The sequence below is a fragment of the Austrofundulus limnaeus genome, unplaced genomic scaffold (genome assembly GCF_001266775.1).
Source record: "Austrofundulus limnaeus strain Quisiro unplaced genomic scaffold, Austrofundulus_limnaeus-1.0 Scaffold13, whole genome shotgun sequence".
NCBI classification, from domain to species: domain Eukaryota; kingdom Metazoa; phylum Chordata; class Actinopteri; order Cyprinodontiformes; family Rivulidae; genus Austrofundulus; species Austrofundulus limnaeus.
Window position 1 is genome coordinate 931,486 of NW_013952415.1, and position 18,132 is coordinate 949,617.

At 38.1% G+C, this 18,132-nt stretch overlaps 1 protein-coding gene across 2 annotated transcripts in view; it reads right to left on the reverse strand.

Annotated features, from left to right (window-relative positions):
- mmp17a (matrix metallopeptidase 17a) overlaps window positions 1-18,132 on the reverse strand; it is a 145,887-nt gene that overhangs the window by 3,361 nt on the left and 124,394 nt on the right. For both annotated transcript variants that reach the window (XM_014002421.1, XM_014002420.1), the window contains exons 4-9: window positions 17,220-17,506; window positions 11,083-11,259; window positions 10,582-10,684; window positions 8,375-8,457; window positions 5,492-5,644; window positions 5,089-5,346 (exon numbers count right to left, since the gene is read on the reverse strand). In XM_014002421.1, the coding sequence (XP_013857875.1) occupies window positions 5,089-5,346; window positions 5,492-5,644; window positions 8,375-8,457; window positions 10,582-10,684; window positions 11,083-11,259; window positions 17,220-17,506 (1,061 nt within the window). The remainder of the gene's footprint in view (window positions 1-5,088; window positions 5,347-5,491; window positions 5,645-8,374; window positions 8,458-10,581; window positions 10,685-11,082; window positions 11,260-17,219; window positions 17,507-18,132) is intronic.

Consider the following 18,132-nt stretch of genomic DNA (forward strand, 5'->3'; position numbering starts at 1 on the left):
AAAAAACTGTACTTTTGAGGTTAAACAAATGTTCATAATTAATATAAATAAATTACAAGTTAAAAGGGGCATGGAAATTTCTCTTTTTTGTACCAAAAATATATCGAACCGTAAAGTATCGAACCGAACCGTGAATTTCCTGTATCGTTGCACCCCTAATATATACAGTATAAGACAATTTGCAAAACACAAAATTACATTTAACTGCATGAGATTAGCAAAATAAATCTGCAATTTTTAAGACTCCAAAAGAAATGGAGATTGTTGCAAAAGGATTTTTTTAACTAACTAATGCTGACAAAAACAAACAAACAATAAAAGGACTTGACATGACCACCAAGGCTYGCTAGCTTAGGTGGGCTAGTAGCGCTCCCTAGTTAAAATGTCTCGAGAATATCCAAAAAAGAATAATGAATGATTCACAGACGTCTTGTCCGACTCCTTGGTTTGCAGTTCGTTGGGGCTAATTTTGTCCAGCCACAGGCTTTAGCCATTGAGGGTGGACGTCCAATAGAGTGCCTGGAGCGTGAGTGAATGTGGGTGTGGTTTGGCGAAGACTGAGTAGGTAGGATGGTGAGCAAGATTAACATAAATGACGTGGATCATTTTTCATCTGTTTTCCTTCATGTCTTTGGAGGTGAAGAGATTGGGGGCGGATCGACCAAAGAATATTCAAATCCTGCAACAGGAAAAGTGTGAAAACTGTTTTCAACAAAAGGACTGGCTAACATCGCAAGAGTCGCTAACAAATCCCTTTTCTGCTTTCAGTGTCCCATATCTTTATATTATTTCTGTTAGCCCACCCTCCAAACATCAGACATTACTAAAAAAACTYCTTGATCATTTTTGAACTCATTAGGTTGAACTTGATTGTTTTCCACAATATTTTATTTCACCAAGCTGTGAAATAGCTTCAGGTGAGCCTGTGAGCTCATGAATTAAGTTTGTTTAACTTCAAAAGTTCAAGAAAAACAGCCTCTGGGTAAAAAAAAGGAAAAAAGAAAAAAAATCTATACAAAATTTATGCAAATAACATCCTACATATGAAACTTTTCCAAGAAAATCCTCAAATGATTCAAACTAGAGTCAATTTGTGCAGCAGATCCGTAAACATCATATATGACAACTTGAAGAAAACCTGATAATAACGTATTGTTCTGAAAGGCAAAGTTTCGATTAACTTTCTATTTATTGCAGTGTTTTTTTTCTACAAATTAATAACATCTCGTCATGATGGATAATGCCAAGCAAATGTCATGTATAATTACATTGCCGCCGCCCCCCCCATAATGTATGGGTTTAACAGAAGACGTTTTATAGGAAGAGTCTGAGCAGAATGTTTTACGGTTACAGATGCACACTCTCCGTAAACATTCCTGACTGACAGACTGAAGCGTGACAGCCTCCAGTAACGACCACATCACCTCACCTCCTCCTGTAAAGTTCGACACATTTACAGAACCAGCAGGAGCGTATGGGAACGGAGCGGTAGGAATTTATAAGGGTGAGAAGGAGACACACTCACACAAACTCAGAAATGAACTGTCACGCGTTCGGGGCGATGCCTACAATACAAGAACCAGGATTCATAWAGTTCAAAGAGATGCATCCGGAAAAGTGTATTAGCAAAGTATCAATTTAAACTACAATTATCACCTGATTTAAGATGGCTGCCAGAGCCAACCGACCATAAAAACACACAAAAAAAGGCCAGAACTCTGTCAATTTTACAGAAACTCAGCTAAGATTTGTTGCAGTAGCAGCTAAAACTGATCCACATCAAACAGATTGTGCAAGATCTTTYTTTAAAAACTTGCAGCCAACTCTGTCTGTTAGCAAAATATTTGGTGCAGATTTTAATGCAACTTTGAGGAAATAATGAAGCAGAGAGAATCCAAGATGGCCACTGCAGTTAGCTGATATGGGAAAACATAAAAAAATAATAATAATACAATCAATATTACAAACAATGTGGTAAATTTCAGTGTGGTAGTAGCTGAGGACATTCTCAATACATAATCTGAGCATGACATCTCTCAACTCTTAATTTCTCAACATCAGGTGATCTTAGTTTAAAACCGTGGGCAAGGATTGTTAGGTCTTTGGATTAAAGTACTTTCATTGCTTTACACAGCTTTGGATGCATTGCTCATTATTTCCACACATATTTCCTCAGCAAAAAGAGAGGAGCACTTCTGACTCAGTAAATAAAAGGTCACAGACGGCAGATTGATGCTTGAAAGGGGCCATCAGTTGTTGGTAATGACCTTTTCTAGCAACAATCAACTACTCTGTCTGTAGTTGATKGTATATCATAAAGAAACTTTAAACCAATTTGTGGTAATTACAGTGGAAAACAATACATCTGTCATCCATCTGGCTGTGAGACTGCCTCCATGATTTTTTTTTCTTTTCATTTTTTTTTACAAACTTCAGAGACAATTATCATACTGTGGAACCAGCTTAATTGTATACAAACAGAAGGCAGCACCTGTGATGCCACCGTGAAACATTTTTCATGCTCAACAGCTCGGTGACAGCAGATGAGCGTATAAAAAAACCAAACAAACACACAACAGAGTCTTGGCTGTGGCCAGCAATGAGCCGTAAAACTGCAGGCTGCAGTCTGAGTGATGATGGCATTCACACAAACACAGACTGATAAAACGTCCCCGCAAAAGTAGCTAACGCAGCAAAATAATGGTGGAAAAACCCCCCAGCTGTGGTTGAAATGCTGTTATARGCTGGCTTTGTATTTAAATGTAAAAAGGATCATTGTTTTGCTTAAAATAACAGCATTAAAAGAAAAATCTGTGCTGAGTGAGTAGTTTTGGACATTGAGCTTTATCAGAAAAACAGTTGCTTCAAATTCTTCAAATGTTTGCAGTGAAAGCAGACTCCTCATAAATGCAGGTGATTGATGTGTTCTGCACCTTTTGGCCACTGGGTAAAGCATCATCACATGTAAACCATAGATTTAACAAACAGAGTTGACATCGCTCTGACATTTGTAACAAACAGTACAGAGAGCATTATATTTGCTTCCGTACGTTTTTCYGCACCTGTCTCGTTCCACAATTTTTCTGTCATTTCAACAATTCATGTACTGTATCAAAACATTGAGCTGATTTATGCCATGATTGCAATGACTTTTCAACAACCTATAGTTTTTCAGCTATTTAGACWTTTTTTGGACACTTTTTTCTCTTGAAAATAAAATGGAGTTGTCTTCAATGCCTTTGAAATCCTTTAAAATGTTGATAAATCTGCTGTATATATAGACAGATGTGCGCACATAGGGTGTATTTTTTTTTTACAGATTTATTTATTTTGTGTGCATTCACTTAAAATAGACTTATTTACTGATATAAATTTATTTTACAAGGGGTTCTATATATTCAAAATGTGTGTATATATGTAGATTTGTATAGATACACAGATAGTGTTAATGTTGATATGTTCTATACAATGGTTTTGACATGGAAAGAATCAATTAATAAAATAATAATAATAATAATAATTTACTGCACTTTTTACCTTTTACTTTGGTTCTGCTTCTTTGTGCCATTTTCAGCCTTCTTTGGCTTCTTTTATTGACAACTTTAGCTTTTTTCTGCTAATTTCAGCTGTTGTTCTGCTCATTTCTGCTACTCTTTTGCTGATTTCAACTTTTGTGCTTCTTCCTGCTTTATTTATACTAATTCAAGCTGTTTTCTTCCTCTCAGGCTATTGATTTCAGCTAATCTTAACTGTTTTCTATTCTACAGCTTTTTAGCTATTTTTTCACAAATAACTTGTACTTTTTTTTCTTGTTTTCCAGCTAATGTAAGCTTTTTATTGTTCTTTTACTATCCATCTGATAAATCCATCCAATTTCTGCTATTTTAGCAACATTTGCTTTTTCAGCACATTTTGCCATTTGTTTCTACTGATATTTCACTTTTTTCTTTCCACACACTTTCAGCAAATGACAGCTTTTGAAATTAAATTCACATTATTAGTTTTGCTAACAAAAGCTTTTTAGCTTCTTCAGCAAAACATTTAAGCAATAAGCATTTGCACTACTGCATTTTCATAAAAAATTCTAATTCTCCATTTACAATGTGTATCTACTCTTTCAATCTGAGTTGTAAAAAAGCAGATGATTAGTTAGATAAAAGTGAAGGGAACTGCTGTCTGTTTGGTTGAGAAACCAATGAAAAAAAAGGCTGCACATAAGATCATCTAATTCCCTTTGGGATCAATAAAGTATTTTTGAATTGAATTGAATAAAACTGAATTAAAACAATCCATCTTGATATAATTTCTAAATAAATTTATACAGAAAGGTACACTTTACCATAACAGCTGTTCAGAACATGAATATGTAATAAGAATATTACCATAAACCTGGTATTTGTGGGAGTAGGCTGTGATTGTAATGATTTGATGGCTACAGAAAAACATTTAAAGCTGACCTAAGATCTGTAAGAAACTTGTTAAATGCACTGGTATCTAAAAAGAGTAAAATCAATTGCCTTGTTTTTATTCCGTGCCACACATCGAAGACAAGCTTTTCTTCTTTATTATATCAGCAATGGGTTGATAGATCAGTGAAACCAGATCAGGACAGACTGATCTGCGCAAAAGAGGTTAAGGCAACAGTAATGTTCTCAGTTTAGCCTCCTTGATTAAATCGGAGAACTTGTCACCTCATATTAGCAATGTTTTTCAAATGTATGCCCCCGGTGAGCCCACTAAGCTCAAAGGGCCAGCTTGTGCATTCATACCAGCCAACACAACTCGACTGTGTTTATGATATAAAGGTCAAACCCTTTGTGGTAAACTGGCCAAGTGTCTGTAATTGGAAAAAGTTTGGGATCTTTAAACTTGGGCAGCTAGCTTTTAAAAGGTCTCTAGGCAAGACAGAAGGCAGGACATTTCATTTCCCAAGACCTCAGTGTGCCTGTTATTTTATTTGCTTTGTCGTGTGACTATGGATCATATTTTCCACGAGCCCAAGGAGCTATTTGCCCACGTTAGATGAATACAAAATACATAAAATGAACAGCTGAACAAAACTGGAGGTCAAAAGATGAGGATTCTTACCATCAGACCATCTCATGGCATCATCCAGTTGTACGGGCAGTCCTTTCCAAACCACACTGTCTTTAGGGAAACCTAAGTCCATACGTCGAAAGTGGTCGTCGTAGCGCCAGTACTGATTATCTTTGAAGAAGTAGGTTTTGTCGTTGTGTAGCCAAACAAAAGCTGCATCCACTCCTTCCACTGGTAGGCCAAAGTCYCTGATGGGACGAGGGTAACCCTCCTCCACATTATTGTCTTTGAATATCCAGTACTTCTGACCTGAGGGTTGAACACAGTCATCACAAACAGAAAAATAAATACTCTACWTTTGAAATGCTTAATATAAAATATATACATTTTAACAAATGAAGTGGTGCCCACACATGCTCAAATACAAACTAAATGTCGTAGCAGCAGTTTTCACCTTTGAAAAATACTATTTTGTGATCTCCTGGCCTCTCGTACACAGCATCCACGCTGTCCAGATTGGGAGGAAGACCCCTCCAGAAGCGATGGATCTGAGCAGGACGAAGAGATACCAGGTGCTTTTCTCTCGTTAGTCTCCAAAAGTACTTCCCTTAAAGAAAAAACAAAGTGATTGTAAGGAGAGTAGATAACTCAAAGTAACAAACATGGAAAATATACATAAAGAGCTACAGAGTAGTAATAACATAGCTCCACTAATTTCAGTCTATTTATCCAACTGATGGATAATTCCAACAGATACATTTATAGATATGTTAAAAGTGTTTGGTAGATATATAAGGCTTCCATAAGGTAAGTGGTGTGACAGAGGAAATATAGGGCTAGATAACATAACTTAGGCCTGGATCAATAACGGTATTGCCCTATTAGAATGTTCCATTTACAAAGTAATAGGCCTGTATATTTAAATGCAGTAACTTGAACCAGAGGTTTGGGCAACATGCCAAAGCATAAGTGAGGAAGATTTAGACAGGAGAGAAGGAGCCTAATGAGCTTAAAGGAATCTGAAGGGAGTGAGTTCAGTGACTTTTGTTCGAACAGGAAAACAGGACATCCTTGACAAGATGCCGAGGCTCTGTTCCAGCTGAGCTGTGACCTAGAGATTGTCTCTTGTGGTGTTCCACAACATTAGGCCCGCTAGCAGAGCTGCTATTTCTGAGCTTTTCAAAAAGATGTGCAGTACGTCTATGACCCAACTCTGTGCCAAACAAACCCAGCTACTGTCCCCGGCCAAAACACAGAGCAGTTTACATCAGCACTGGTCAGAAATGCCTCCAATCCTATGCTAAGCTTTCATCAGTCAAAGAAACTGCTGACCTCTTATGGTTTCCGATCGAACACTGTCTGCTACAAAGGTCTGCGCCTCTTGTCTCTAATCTGGAATATTTTCATTGTGCTTTAAAAAACACAAACATCTTATTTTCACGGTGGTGGAGTGGCCTAATCGGTTCAATACTGCTCTGCAGGGTGTCACCAGGGCCCAGAACTACTTTCTTTGAGCTCTGTGCTGAATAGATTGTGCTCACAATGCCCTGAACAATGCCCCCTACCTGCCTGCCTCTTTTCTCTGATCTCTCAGTTGCCAACCTCTCTCTTACTTTTGGCATATAAACAAGTGACAGTGTCGTCAGTCCAAAGACATAAGCTCAGGAGACTGGCTTGCACTGCTTTGTTTTACTCCTCACCCAAAATGCAAAGACATGGCAACACATTGAAATACCTGGCCGCAAGCTATTCAGGTTCAAAGTTGAGCCTAAAGTACAAGAATTGTGTTTTGGAGTTAGAAAAGTAAATATTTCTTCTACTGGTAGTTTTGTAATCCAGTCTGTAACCAGTCCTTGTGAATTCTGTTTCTTTTTGAGAGTTGACAAGATCGTCAAGACAACTTCTCACTTCTTATGGACTATAAACCAGGCTTTATGTTCACTTTTTCCATCTCTACATCATCATATGTGAGGAGAATCAGCAGCTGCCCTACTCAGACTGCTTGGTTGATTATGAAACTTAAAGCCCAGGAGGGAAGTCCTTGATCCAATCCCACCAGGTCTCTGACTTCTCCCTTCGGGATTCTGGTTGCTATAACCTTGATATCTTGGGTCATGTGCCATGAGGCACCAGAAGGAACGTGTAGTACTGTCATGCCTGCTAGCTGCTTGCTCCCCAGCCCAAGGGCTTTGCTTTACCACCCCTGCCTAATTTTCAGACATGGTGTGTGAGTGATGAGCTTCACCTGCGAGTCAGATCCAATCAGCTCTGCTACTCATACTGTTCTCTTTCCACAGCATGTTGCCAGAGCAATGACCCCAACACCTCACTTAATCTGGTTCCAGCATTTTTTATTTTTTTTTGGTAAACATTTGTTGTTGTTTTTTTTTTTTTGCCTGAACTAATATTGCTCTTTCTGGGTTTCACATTCCAAGCCAATTATTTGCATGTTCTCGCACTCATTCTTCCGCCAGTTTAATTTTAATTTGACAAAACATTGTTTTCAATTTTGACCATGGCTTCGGCTTTTTTACACCCTGCTTTTTTTTTGTCAATTCAATGCCCCCGTATCCTTTAGGCTGCAACTAATTATTAACATATTTTTTTAATGGGGCGGCCATGCGAGGGTCACTGAAAATCCTGGGGTGGTTTGGTGCGCCAAATCCACAAAACATTTTCAGAAACTCTATTATGCTGTTGTAAAACTGTGATTTGAAAACTCTGGCATTATGAGAGTTAAGGACTTGTCAACAGATGTACTTTCTTATTTTACAGGTAATATTATGGATTATGTGATGTCATAGACCAGAACAGACATTTGGAGTTCCACAAAAATTCAGTTTTAATGTGTAGCACAACTTCATTTGTGTTTTTGGTCATTTTGTGCATTTGGACTGGGAGAGTTTATGCTCAGGGTTTTATTAGAACGGTGATTATGAATGCATCAGGGTGCATCACTAATCATTTTATAAATGCACCATGGCTCTCTAAATCATAATCGAAATTAGCTTAAAGAGTCCTAACCCTTTATATATATATATATATATATATATATATATATATATATATATTAAATTAAAGACGCATTGTCTGGTCACAGCTTTTTTTGGAAACAGATTGAAACCTGCAATTGGTGCATTTCTAATTACAATCCTACATTTTAGTTATATTTTAGTTATTAGTTAGTTTATGAATATAAAATATATTTCAATAATTAATATTACTACTACTCAGCAGTAGCAATAGTGAAAACAGAAAACTGTCATAGTTCCTAAACTTCTTTGTTCTCTTTTCCATGCACACCAACTGGCTCAGTTTCTTCCTTGAATTTACCCACCTTTAAAAAAGAAAGCCTCCCCTCGTATTTGGGCCACTGCATCAAAGTGACTCGTGCATCTGTCTGGAGCATCTTGCGCCACCCTGAGAGAGAGAGAGAGAGAGAGAGAGAGATGAGTTGAGAGAAAATCTGGAGAAAAAATGTTATATACAATTGTGGACAACAGCAAAAGAGCAAAACCGAAAACTAGATTTCCTCAAAAAAAGAAACAAGGATATGAAGAAAATTTTAAAATTAAGCTTCTGAGGCATTGTGTACGGTCTGCTGCCTATAGAAACAAAAACAATATAAAATCATCACATTTATAAGATTAGTGTTTAATGATTTTTCTGTGGAAAAAAGAACATATTACAAAACAATTAAACTAACAAATTAAAGCTGAACTATTGTTTTATTCAGTGCACACTGTGAAACAAACAAACTAATTAAAACAATTTGTATTACAATAACAAAACAGTTTTTTCAGCCTCTAGTCACTTTACCAATTTTTCCCTGATAAGATACAGCATAATCCTACATTGAAGGTTACAGTATTGTTTTTCAGTAACTGCATTATTTTTCAACAGCGAACAGAGGTTATTGAATGGTAGATATGTTCTGTTTCAATCCCATGTCTAATAAGTAATTTATAAAATAAATATGTGCTTGTTTGCTTTCGGTCGATATGATAAACTTCCCAAACAATGACATGAATAGCGTATGATAATCAGTGATAACCAGTGTCCATTCCATGAAAATTACATGCAATTACAACCAAAAGTAATTATATTTTTCTCCTCATTGTGTTTCATGTCCTTCTGGCACTATTGGCTTTGATTTACTCTAAAAGCTTGTGTGATGCTTGTTGCCTTTTTAAGGGATGTTACTGAAACGGCCTGGAGAGATACTAAATCCAGCAACAAAGATGCAAAGTTGTCAACTCAAAGACCCAAGATGCTGCAGAACATCATAGATCACGCATGATAACGGATAGACGAGTATAAAATTCTTCACTTCACTCAAAAGTGACTGATGCACTGCTCGGTCTGTTTAACACATCCAGTCACTTGGGCTGACCCACTAATGTCTGATGATTGCTTATGATTCTGATTTAATGGAACCCATTTCCCTTTTGTCCACTAATGACAAATTGTTCACTGAACTACTTTAAAAGAACCTTAATGAGATCCGTCCTCCTCTCTTAGTTTAATCTCCAATAATACATATTCACTAATCGTTTTTACGCTCCATTGCTTATTTCTGGCCATTTTCACTGGTACGGTCTCTCCTATTGAGACCCTGTGAGGCCAAGTGATGACTTAATGCCCAAATGATTGCAAAATTTCAGGAATTACTTAGTGTTGCGACCCATTAATTGTTCAAAGGAGCACATGGCCATGAAATATATCAGCATCCTAACATATACTCGTGCTCATGAGATGAAGGACCACCAAATCTGGTTGATTTAATGACAAAGTGATGGGAAAAGTCAATGGATCGTATTTTTTCAGTTCTCATGTAGGAGTTTCCTGTCAGGCTTATTTAGCTCCGCACATAAAGGAAAAGATTTAGATGTTTTACAACTAATTTAATCAACACAAAATTGCAGTTTAATTGGATCATCAATGGGAGCTACCGAAGGCCATAGGTAGAACTCAAATGCAAGAAAACCAGTAAGAAAATGACCAAAAAATCTGTAACAATTAGCTAAATTTAGTTTATCAAATTTCATTTCACCAAAAAAAAAAAAAAAATCAAATAAAATGAAAGGTAATTAAAATAATTAAATTAATAGAAACAGAAAAAAGAACAGAAATAAACAGCAGAATTAGTCAAATGAGTGGAAAACTGCTGAAATTTCTAAGCAAAGTAAAAGACATAAACGTCCAGCTGAAGTCTGTACTCTACGTACTTGACTAAGGGTAGAACATTACAGGATTTAAGAACCCTCTGGCAGTGTCATTGATTTTAGCTGCTGGTTCCTATGTTCACCTGCAGGGAGATTTTATTACAGCCTTCTGTGCCAAAACCTTTGCCAAAGCATATATATTCCAAAACACCTGCAGAAGCTGGCAAATATCCAATCGTTGTGTGTTTGAGAGGGTCAGCAAAAGGAAAAAGATAGAAATGGAAATGTGCACATAGATCATTCCAGGTTTGACTGCTCGAGACACTGAATTATTTGTGTTGGACTATTACACTAAAAGTACAGCTTATCTCGTACTTACAGGAGTGTGGATCTGTTTTCAGGAAGGTCCAGCAGGACGGGAGGCTCAGGTGTCTGGGATGGATTGCCTGGCTGATTTGTGTGTGACACAGAGTCTCTGACACCTGGAGGTTTCAAGTAAACATACCAAAAACAAGACAAATTGTTCAAGATTAGTTCACTGATTATTAAAATACCCACAGAAATCACTTTGTTGTTGTGACAGTCACAATGTTTGACTCTAAGTCACCTCATGTGAACTCATCTTCTGCCTCTGCAGCCCCATCCTTCAGCATGCTTTCCAAAATTTCATTCGTGTTTTCATGATCATTTGTTCCTCCCCTGCCCACTCCTACTCTCTATAGCAGATGATAAGGTCATATACTATAAAGAGGTCCAATTAACTCCATCCATGTTTTCATTAATCAATAACCTCCCCCCACAGAAGTAAAATCTTTTTTTGTCTCCTTTCACACACACACACAGAAACACACACACCAAGTGAATGGAAATGTCCTTGTACCATAGAGCTGCCAGACACGGACTTTGTCCTCATAGGGCAGATCGTATTTCAGAGGGTCTCCCACAGGACCTTGGTAGTACGGTCTCATGATGGACTCCATGGCTGAGGTGTGGACCAGGCCGATGGCGTGGCCGAATTCATGGACCGCGACTGCAAACAGATCCATCCCATGGGAGTCTGAAAAGAAAGGGACACGGAAAGTGGGAATGGTAAATTCAAATCATGCTCTTTCATAAATACACGTGCTGTCTTAAAGTGGACATGTCATGCTTTTAAATCATTTATTTTCTCATTTAAATTATTCAGTTGTGGTTTATAGAAAATGGAACTGCAGTGCTTTGGTCTGAATTCCTTGTAGTTTTAACTCCATAGGCCCCTCTTTTCCCCGTTTTGAGGTGCTTCTGGGAGAAACTCATTTTGGTGCTGTTTCTTTAAATGCAAATGAGGCACTTTACACCCCGCCTCCTTCCAGGTCTCATGGTGTGTTCCATTTACAACGTATTCTGGAACTGGTAAATGGTAGTGACGCAATTTTCCAACAAACCGTATGAAATCGCATTCCAGTTAGCCAACAGGTGATCGTACTGCTTCTGCTAACCTAGTGTATTTATTTATTATTTACCGTTATTTAACCAGGCAAGTCCCGATGAGATCTCAGATCCCTTTTTCAAGGGAGGCCTGGGCCTGAAGGTAACCTATTGTACATGTTTTTGAGAGTGGGGGAAACCGGAGTACCCGGAGAAAACCCATGCAAGCACGAAAGGAACATGCAAACTCCACACAGAAAGACCCCAAGTCCAAACTGGGGATTGAACCAAGGACCTTCTTGCTGTGAGGCGTCGGTGCTAACCACTGAGCCGTCGTGCTGCCAACAACAACAGTAGTTACAACTAGAGCTGCCACGATTAATCGACGACTAATCGATTATTAAAATAATCGATGACTAATTTAATAATCGATTAATCGTTTTCTTTTTTTGTTGTTCTTTACTTTGTTTTTCTCTCCAAACTGCTTTGACACCTTCCACTGCCACATCTGCCTTTCTGTCCTTGACACACATGCACAGTAGTGGTAACTGGGGTGGGCCGTGGACGTCACAAGACATTATACAGACAGGCTCTGGTATCATGGCTACCTGACAACAGAGCTCAAAAGTGTGGGATCATTTTAAGAAAATGAAAGAGAAACCTGTGCAATATCTGCAGAGCAGAACTTACCTTCCACAGCAATTATTTTTAGTTAGCATATAGCTAAAATCTAACGATGGTTATATAATAGCAGCTGCATTCTGARGTGATAAGCTGTATGTTTTATATTTAATTAATGTATGATCCGATTAGTTGACTAATCGAATAAATAATCGGTGATTAATCGATTATTAAAATAATCGTTTGTGGCAGCCCTAGTTACAACACTGTTATATAAACAATGACAAAAAGAGACCTCTACTACATACGTCATGCAAATAAACAACAACTTTAATACATACAGCATGCACAGAAAACACAACTTGTACGAGCAATTAAACACGCACAAAAACATTAAGAATGATAATTAACAGTAAAACCTTTGAAGTTAACTTTCTGTGAGTAGCCGCCATCTTGAAATTGGGATAGTCTCAGTCGCTACCACTATACAAATTGGATTTACCATTGGAGGGGGAGTTTCACATTAAATATACGAATGGGAACAAGCAAAATTCCACTCCTCTCTGTTCAGTCATTTTTGTAGTTTAATAGCAGAGATAATCCAGAAACATTTTATTTACAAATTGATTAAAAGATGTCAACAACAGAAGACTTGTCCATCCAGCCCTACATGTTAGAGCCAGAGTCTGACCCAGAACCAGATAGAGAATGAAGACGACAGACCTGCCGAACCTCAGATTCTCTAAGTTGGTAACCGTCCATGAGCTTGTTTAGCAGTTAAGCAGTAAATACTGTGAAGTTATAGTTCAAATATGTGATAGAAAATAGAGAAATCTGAACAGATTGAAAAATATGATCCAAAAAGTACATAAAGATAGCTACACAGCACTGGGAGAAACTAAATTCAACTTTTCAGAACTCCTAGAAACTCCAAGTACACAACAACGTCATTAAGGACAAAACAAGTAGGTTTTGCAAATGTCCCCATTTAAGTTAGAACAGGGTTGGAATTATTTAAAAATACTTAAAAGCACATTTTTAAAATCAAAACTGGTAAATTAATGTCAGGACAAAATTATCTTCACATGTGAAACATGCTTTTTGAGGTTTATTCATGTGAGAACTAACAGAGTCTTCATTTTGAGAACATAAAACATAATTTTCTCCCTTTCATAAATCATCAAATACTTTCACTAAGGCTTCACCTTCACTTTGATGAATATCAGAATGCAGCTTTTGTGTGACATCTATAGGGTGCAAGCTAAAAGACATAACAGACAGCTGTGGTGCCTGCGAGTGCAGTTTGGGATGTGGCGCAGTGAGATAACTATGGTAATACTGGCTGAGCCTCTGGGCTGCCAATCAAAACCTAAGTGCAGGAGAAAGATATCCAAGGAGACTGCAGGCCATTAGAGCACATTTCCATGGATGTTCAGCTGAAAAAGGAAAAAAACGTTTCCAAAAACGCCTTGTTGGGCTCTGCAAAGCAAGACAAAACCAGAGGTGCTGAGACTCAGATTTGCAAACATGCGAGTGCAAGCGTGTCGAGCCAAGCCAGCTCAGACCTCCTCGGTGGCTCGGATCAAATCTGCATTCTGTTAACCTCACATTGGCCTCGGGTTGGGAACATTTCAGCGCTGTGCTCCGTTAAAAGCAAAGGACAAGTGGAAAGGTGCACTTGAGCTTATGGCACTTATTATATTCAGGGGCCAAATGCCGTTTTCACTTTGCAGGAACATAAGGTGGAAAGAGGAAATGTGGACATATAGAGAGGAGGGATACTGGTGAAAATATGTGCGAGGCAATTATTATGGCCTGTCACCAAAGAGGAAAGGGCAACAATGTTTTTAGCCTGTCTGTATGTGTACATTTCTCTGTCATGTTAGCAAAACAGCTCATAAATCAGTGGACATCTTACAAAAATAAAGTAATCATTGGATGCAAATCTCTAACTCATTCACTCAACTTTAGCTAACATAAAAATATCTCAAGTACAATTTAGTCCAACCAACTAACCAGTCAATCAGTCAATGAGTCAACCAACCAATCAGTCACATGGATCTGAACACTGGACTTTTTCCTGGTTTCAGTACAGGTGAAGGAGATGTACAATTTTAGTTTGATGTGCTAGAATATACAGCACATAAAAAAGAGACATTAACATGATCCCAATGAATGATTTCTAAATAATAAATTKCCCGGTATCATCCCATTACTTTGATACATAGCCAATAGACTTTTAGGGTCACTCCTAACTTGGATACTGCATAATGTAAACAGTTTGACAAAAACAGGCTGCAGCATTTGGTTAAAGTTTAATGAGGGATGTGTTTTATAGGGTAGGTGGAAAGAACTGGGAACACTCAGAGCCAAGGGCAATCCTTTCCAAGTGATGTGACTGGTATTAAAATCTTGTTTGTGCAGGAATACGAATATTTTCACCCAAATATTTGAAACAAAAAACACATTGTTTTATAAAGACATAACACATTAATTTTACATGTTTGTATACTTTATATGAATAACCATAAACTTGACTTGCCTTTTTTTTACTTAGGCTATGGAAGGACCATATCTGTATCAAGTGGTTGGCTGTCTGGTCTAAAATGACAAGAAAATACAAATATTCTGCCTTTTTCACAAATAAACAATAATTATTCAAGAGTAATTCATGGTGAGGTCAAAAGTATATAAATCTACAGAATGTTGCCACTTCACGAAAGCAATAATACAGATTAAAATGTGAAGACATTGAGACAATAAGGGGCCAAATACAAACCCTATCCTGGTGCTTTGGGTCAGAATCTACAAGTTCATGTAAACTTCTTTTTACAGCTACTTTGTACCCATTTGGAGTCAACTTTAGGTTGGAATTTAAAGCATATCAAAAAAGCTTTATTTTCAGTTTTTACCTAAACAAATTCTTAATGATCCTGGTGATGTGTGTCTACAGGCTAACGAACTACTTCAGGTGTGGTTTCTCTCTTAGCAGCCTCATTTGATTCACATGAGCATGCATATTCACATGATGACCAGGAGGCTCACAAGTCCGTAATGACGTGCTCCATTTATCTGGGAATTCAGGAGCTGGAGCTTTGCCTGAACTTCCACCTGAGCTGAACGGGTTCCAGAGCAACKGGTCTAATCAGGTTAGGTGTCGTTACGGTTTTCTGACTCCTCAGATCAAACTGAACACATTTTTGGTTGAGACTTCATTTTCAACATGGAAGGAAAAAGTAGTTTTGTATGGAGGAACAGCTAACGAGGTAAACAGATTATCAACAAGCATATTTCCCCATCAAACCTGCCTTGCTTGTCATCAGCGAAGAGCAATTTCAGGTGGGAAACATCACTTTAAACACAGAATCATCACTTCCTGTCTTATCCGGCATAAGATTACTGTGTATTTTTGAAAAGACAAAATAAATGAGGGTCATGAAAACAAGAACATCTAATCCCCCCCGCTCCTCTTCATTGCTCTGATTCTATTAATCAAAGGTCTGTCGATACATGTGCTGCTGTAAACTACAACAGCCTCACCACACAGCCTGCTGGGAGCTATAGCTGGAACAAATTGAGTTGTGGTAAAATATGCTCACCAGCTTAAACAGAGTGAAAGGAAAGAGCGAAATGAAAAACAGCATCTCATCGCTATCATCTGCAGCACACCTCGGCTATGAGGTCTCAGCTCCATTTCTTGGGAGAAGCAGCATTGTGAGCTCGTGTGCCTGAAGGGGTCTGTCTGTCTGTCAGGTTCCAGTCCTAAAAAAGGAGCAGTGTGTGCTCAGGGTGGTGGTGGTGGGTGTTTTTATTCAAACCATTCAATACCTATGTGATTTTTTGCAAACTAACTTTTTTCCACCCCCAAAGCAGAAATGAGCAAACTACTGAACCTAGAGATTATTAGGTGGTAACTTACCATTTGTGGAATAACATGTCATTGATTGCATGGTTGAAACAGGGGCAGAACCAGTGGGGTGGTTGGGGTGGCAACTGCCACCCCTGGAACCTGATTGGCCACCCCGAGTGCCACCGCCAAATGATTATGAAGTGGGGATCACATGCGGCAATAAAAGCTGGTCAGTTTGAGCAAAAGCAGAGTATACATCGGTCAAGCGTTTGTATTGTTTGGTGTAGAGCAGAGGTGCCCAAAGTGGGGTCCATGGGTCAAAATTGGCCCACCGAGCCATTTCATTTTGCCCACCAGCAGTTGTCCTGGTTACTAGATTGTAATTATGTTAAGATTAAATATAAAATACAAGTAACTACAAGAGACATTTAGTTTAGATTTAAGCCCCTATCTAGATTTGCACACCTTATAAGACCCATATACTCAAATTTTAAATGATGAAAAGTCCCATGAGCCTTTGCTGCCTGAGCATACGTTGAATTTTCTCCATGTCCACGGGCTGAAAAAAAACAACTAAAGAATATGGGCAACCACACTGGCTGCTAGCTTAATCATAAAAAAATAAAACGATTTTACTTAAGTATTTGCATTTCTTATATTATTGCATTTGGCCCACTGCCCTCAGATTGATTTTAATTTTGGCCCTCTCAGGGAAAATGTTTGGGCACCCCTGGTGTAGAGGAAACTAGTTAGTGTGTGAAAAAAAACAACTTTTACAAACCACTGAATTAATATAAAGCAACAATTGTGTGCAAATCAGAAATATTGGATTGGGGTTTGTTTTACTGAGCTCAGGTTAAGAGGATATAACATGCCTGAATAACACCTGGTCTAATATTTTTTTATATATTTTATATGTCTCAGTTGTGTCTGTCAATCATCTCTTAAGGTATTGGCTGCTATCTCTACTGTGGATGTGAAGTGATGCTCTTTAAACCTATAGCTACATTATTTGATGCCCTCTGTCAGTGTTGGTTGAATCATCAGATGTGTTCAGGTTGCCTACAGTTACATCTCTTTTCACACAGCCTTTTTTTTACATTTATTCAACATGAACATTTAAAGACTGCATTCCTCACCTGGTGACCTGAAGGTCCAGGCCTCATCATCATCGAAGTGTGTATCTCCAGCTGTGAACCTCTCACCAGGGAAAAACGCATGAGCAACCGTGCCCCCTGGCCCATCGAAGGGGTATCCGTCGTTGTGGTCYGCTTTAGTGAAGTCGATCTGAATGTCGGCGTCGTTTCCGGCCACCTCGTGGAAGTTCAGGGGCGCGATGTCGCTCCAGACCTTCAGGGCGTAGTACATGAGGGCTCGGACCGTGTCCCTGCCCAGCAAGGCTGAATCCTTGGGGAAGGTCCTCACTCTGAAACAAAAAAACAACAAAAAAATAAATAAATTGTTTGATTGAATAAATGATYTAGGCTGATAGACCTTTGAACCTTCTAGTACCTATTCAACTTTCACAATTCCTCACCAKCAAATGGCAAAGAGGATGCTTTGGTCTTTCTGAATGTATTCATAAATTTAACCTTTTCTGGAGTATTTTATGAACCAAAAACAGATTTAAAAACTTTCAGGAAATAACCGTTGGAATATCCTTGCACACCTGAATGAACTTTTGGAGCAACAATGTCTATATTTCAATCAACTAAACACAGATTGTGCTAAAATTTGGTGTTGTAGTAGCAAAGAGTCAGTCACACCCCTTATGCTCTGAGTGCAACATATCATATGAGATTGTGCATGTTGATTTTTAGTAAAGACCCAGCCCACTTCCTAAAAGGTTGAGCAAAAGGGCAATGGATTATGGGGATTGGTTAATATATCGTAAATTTTATGTTTAATTAAATTTAAATAGTACTGCCATTGTCATTACACATTTTTATAATTGTCAATGCAAACAGTTGCCTTCTGCAAAAAATATACATACAGCGGGTAAAATAAGTAGTAAACATGTCACCATTTTTCTCAGTAAATATATTACTAGAG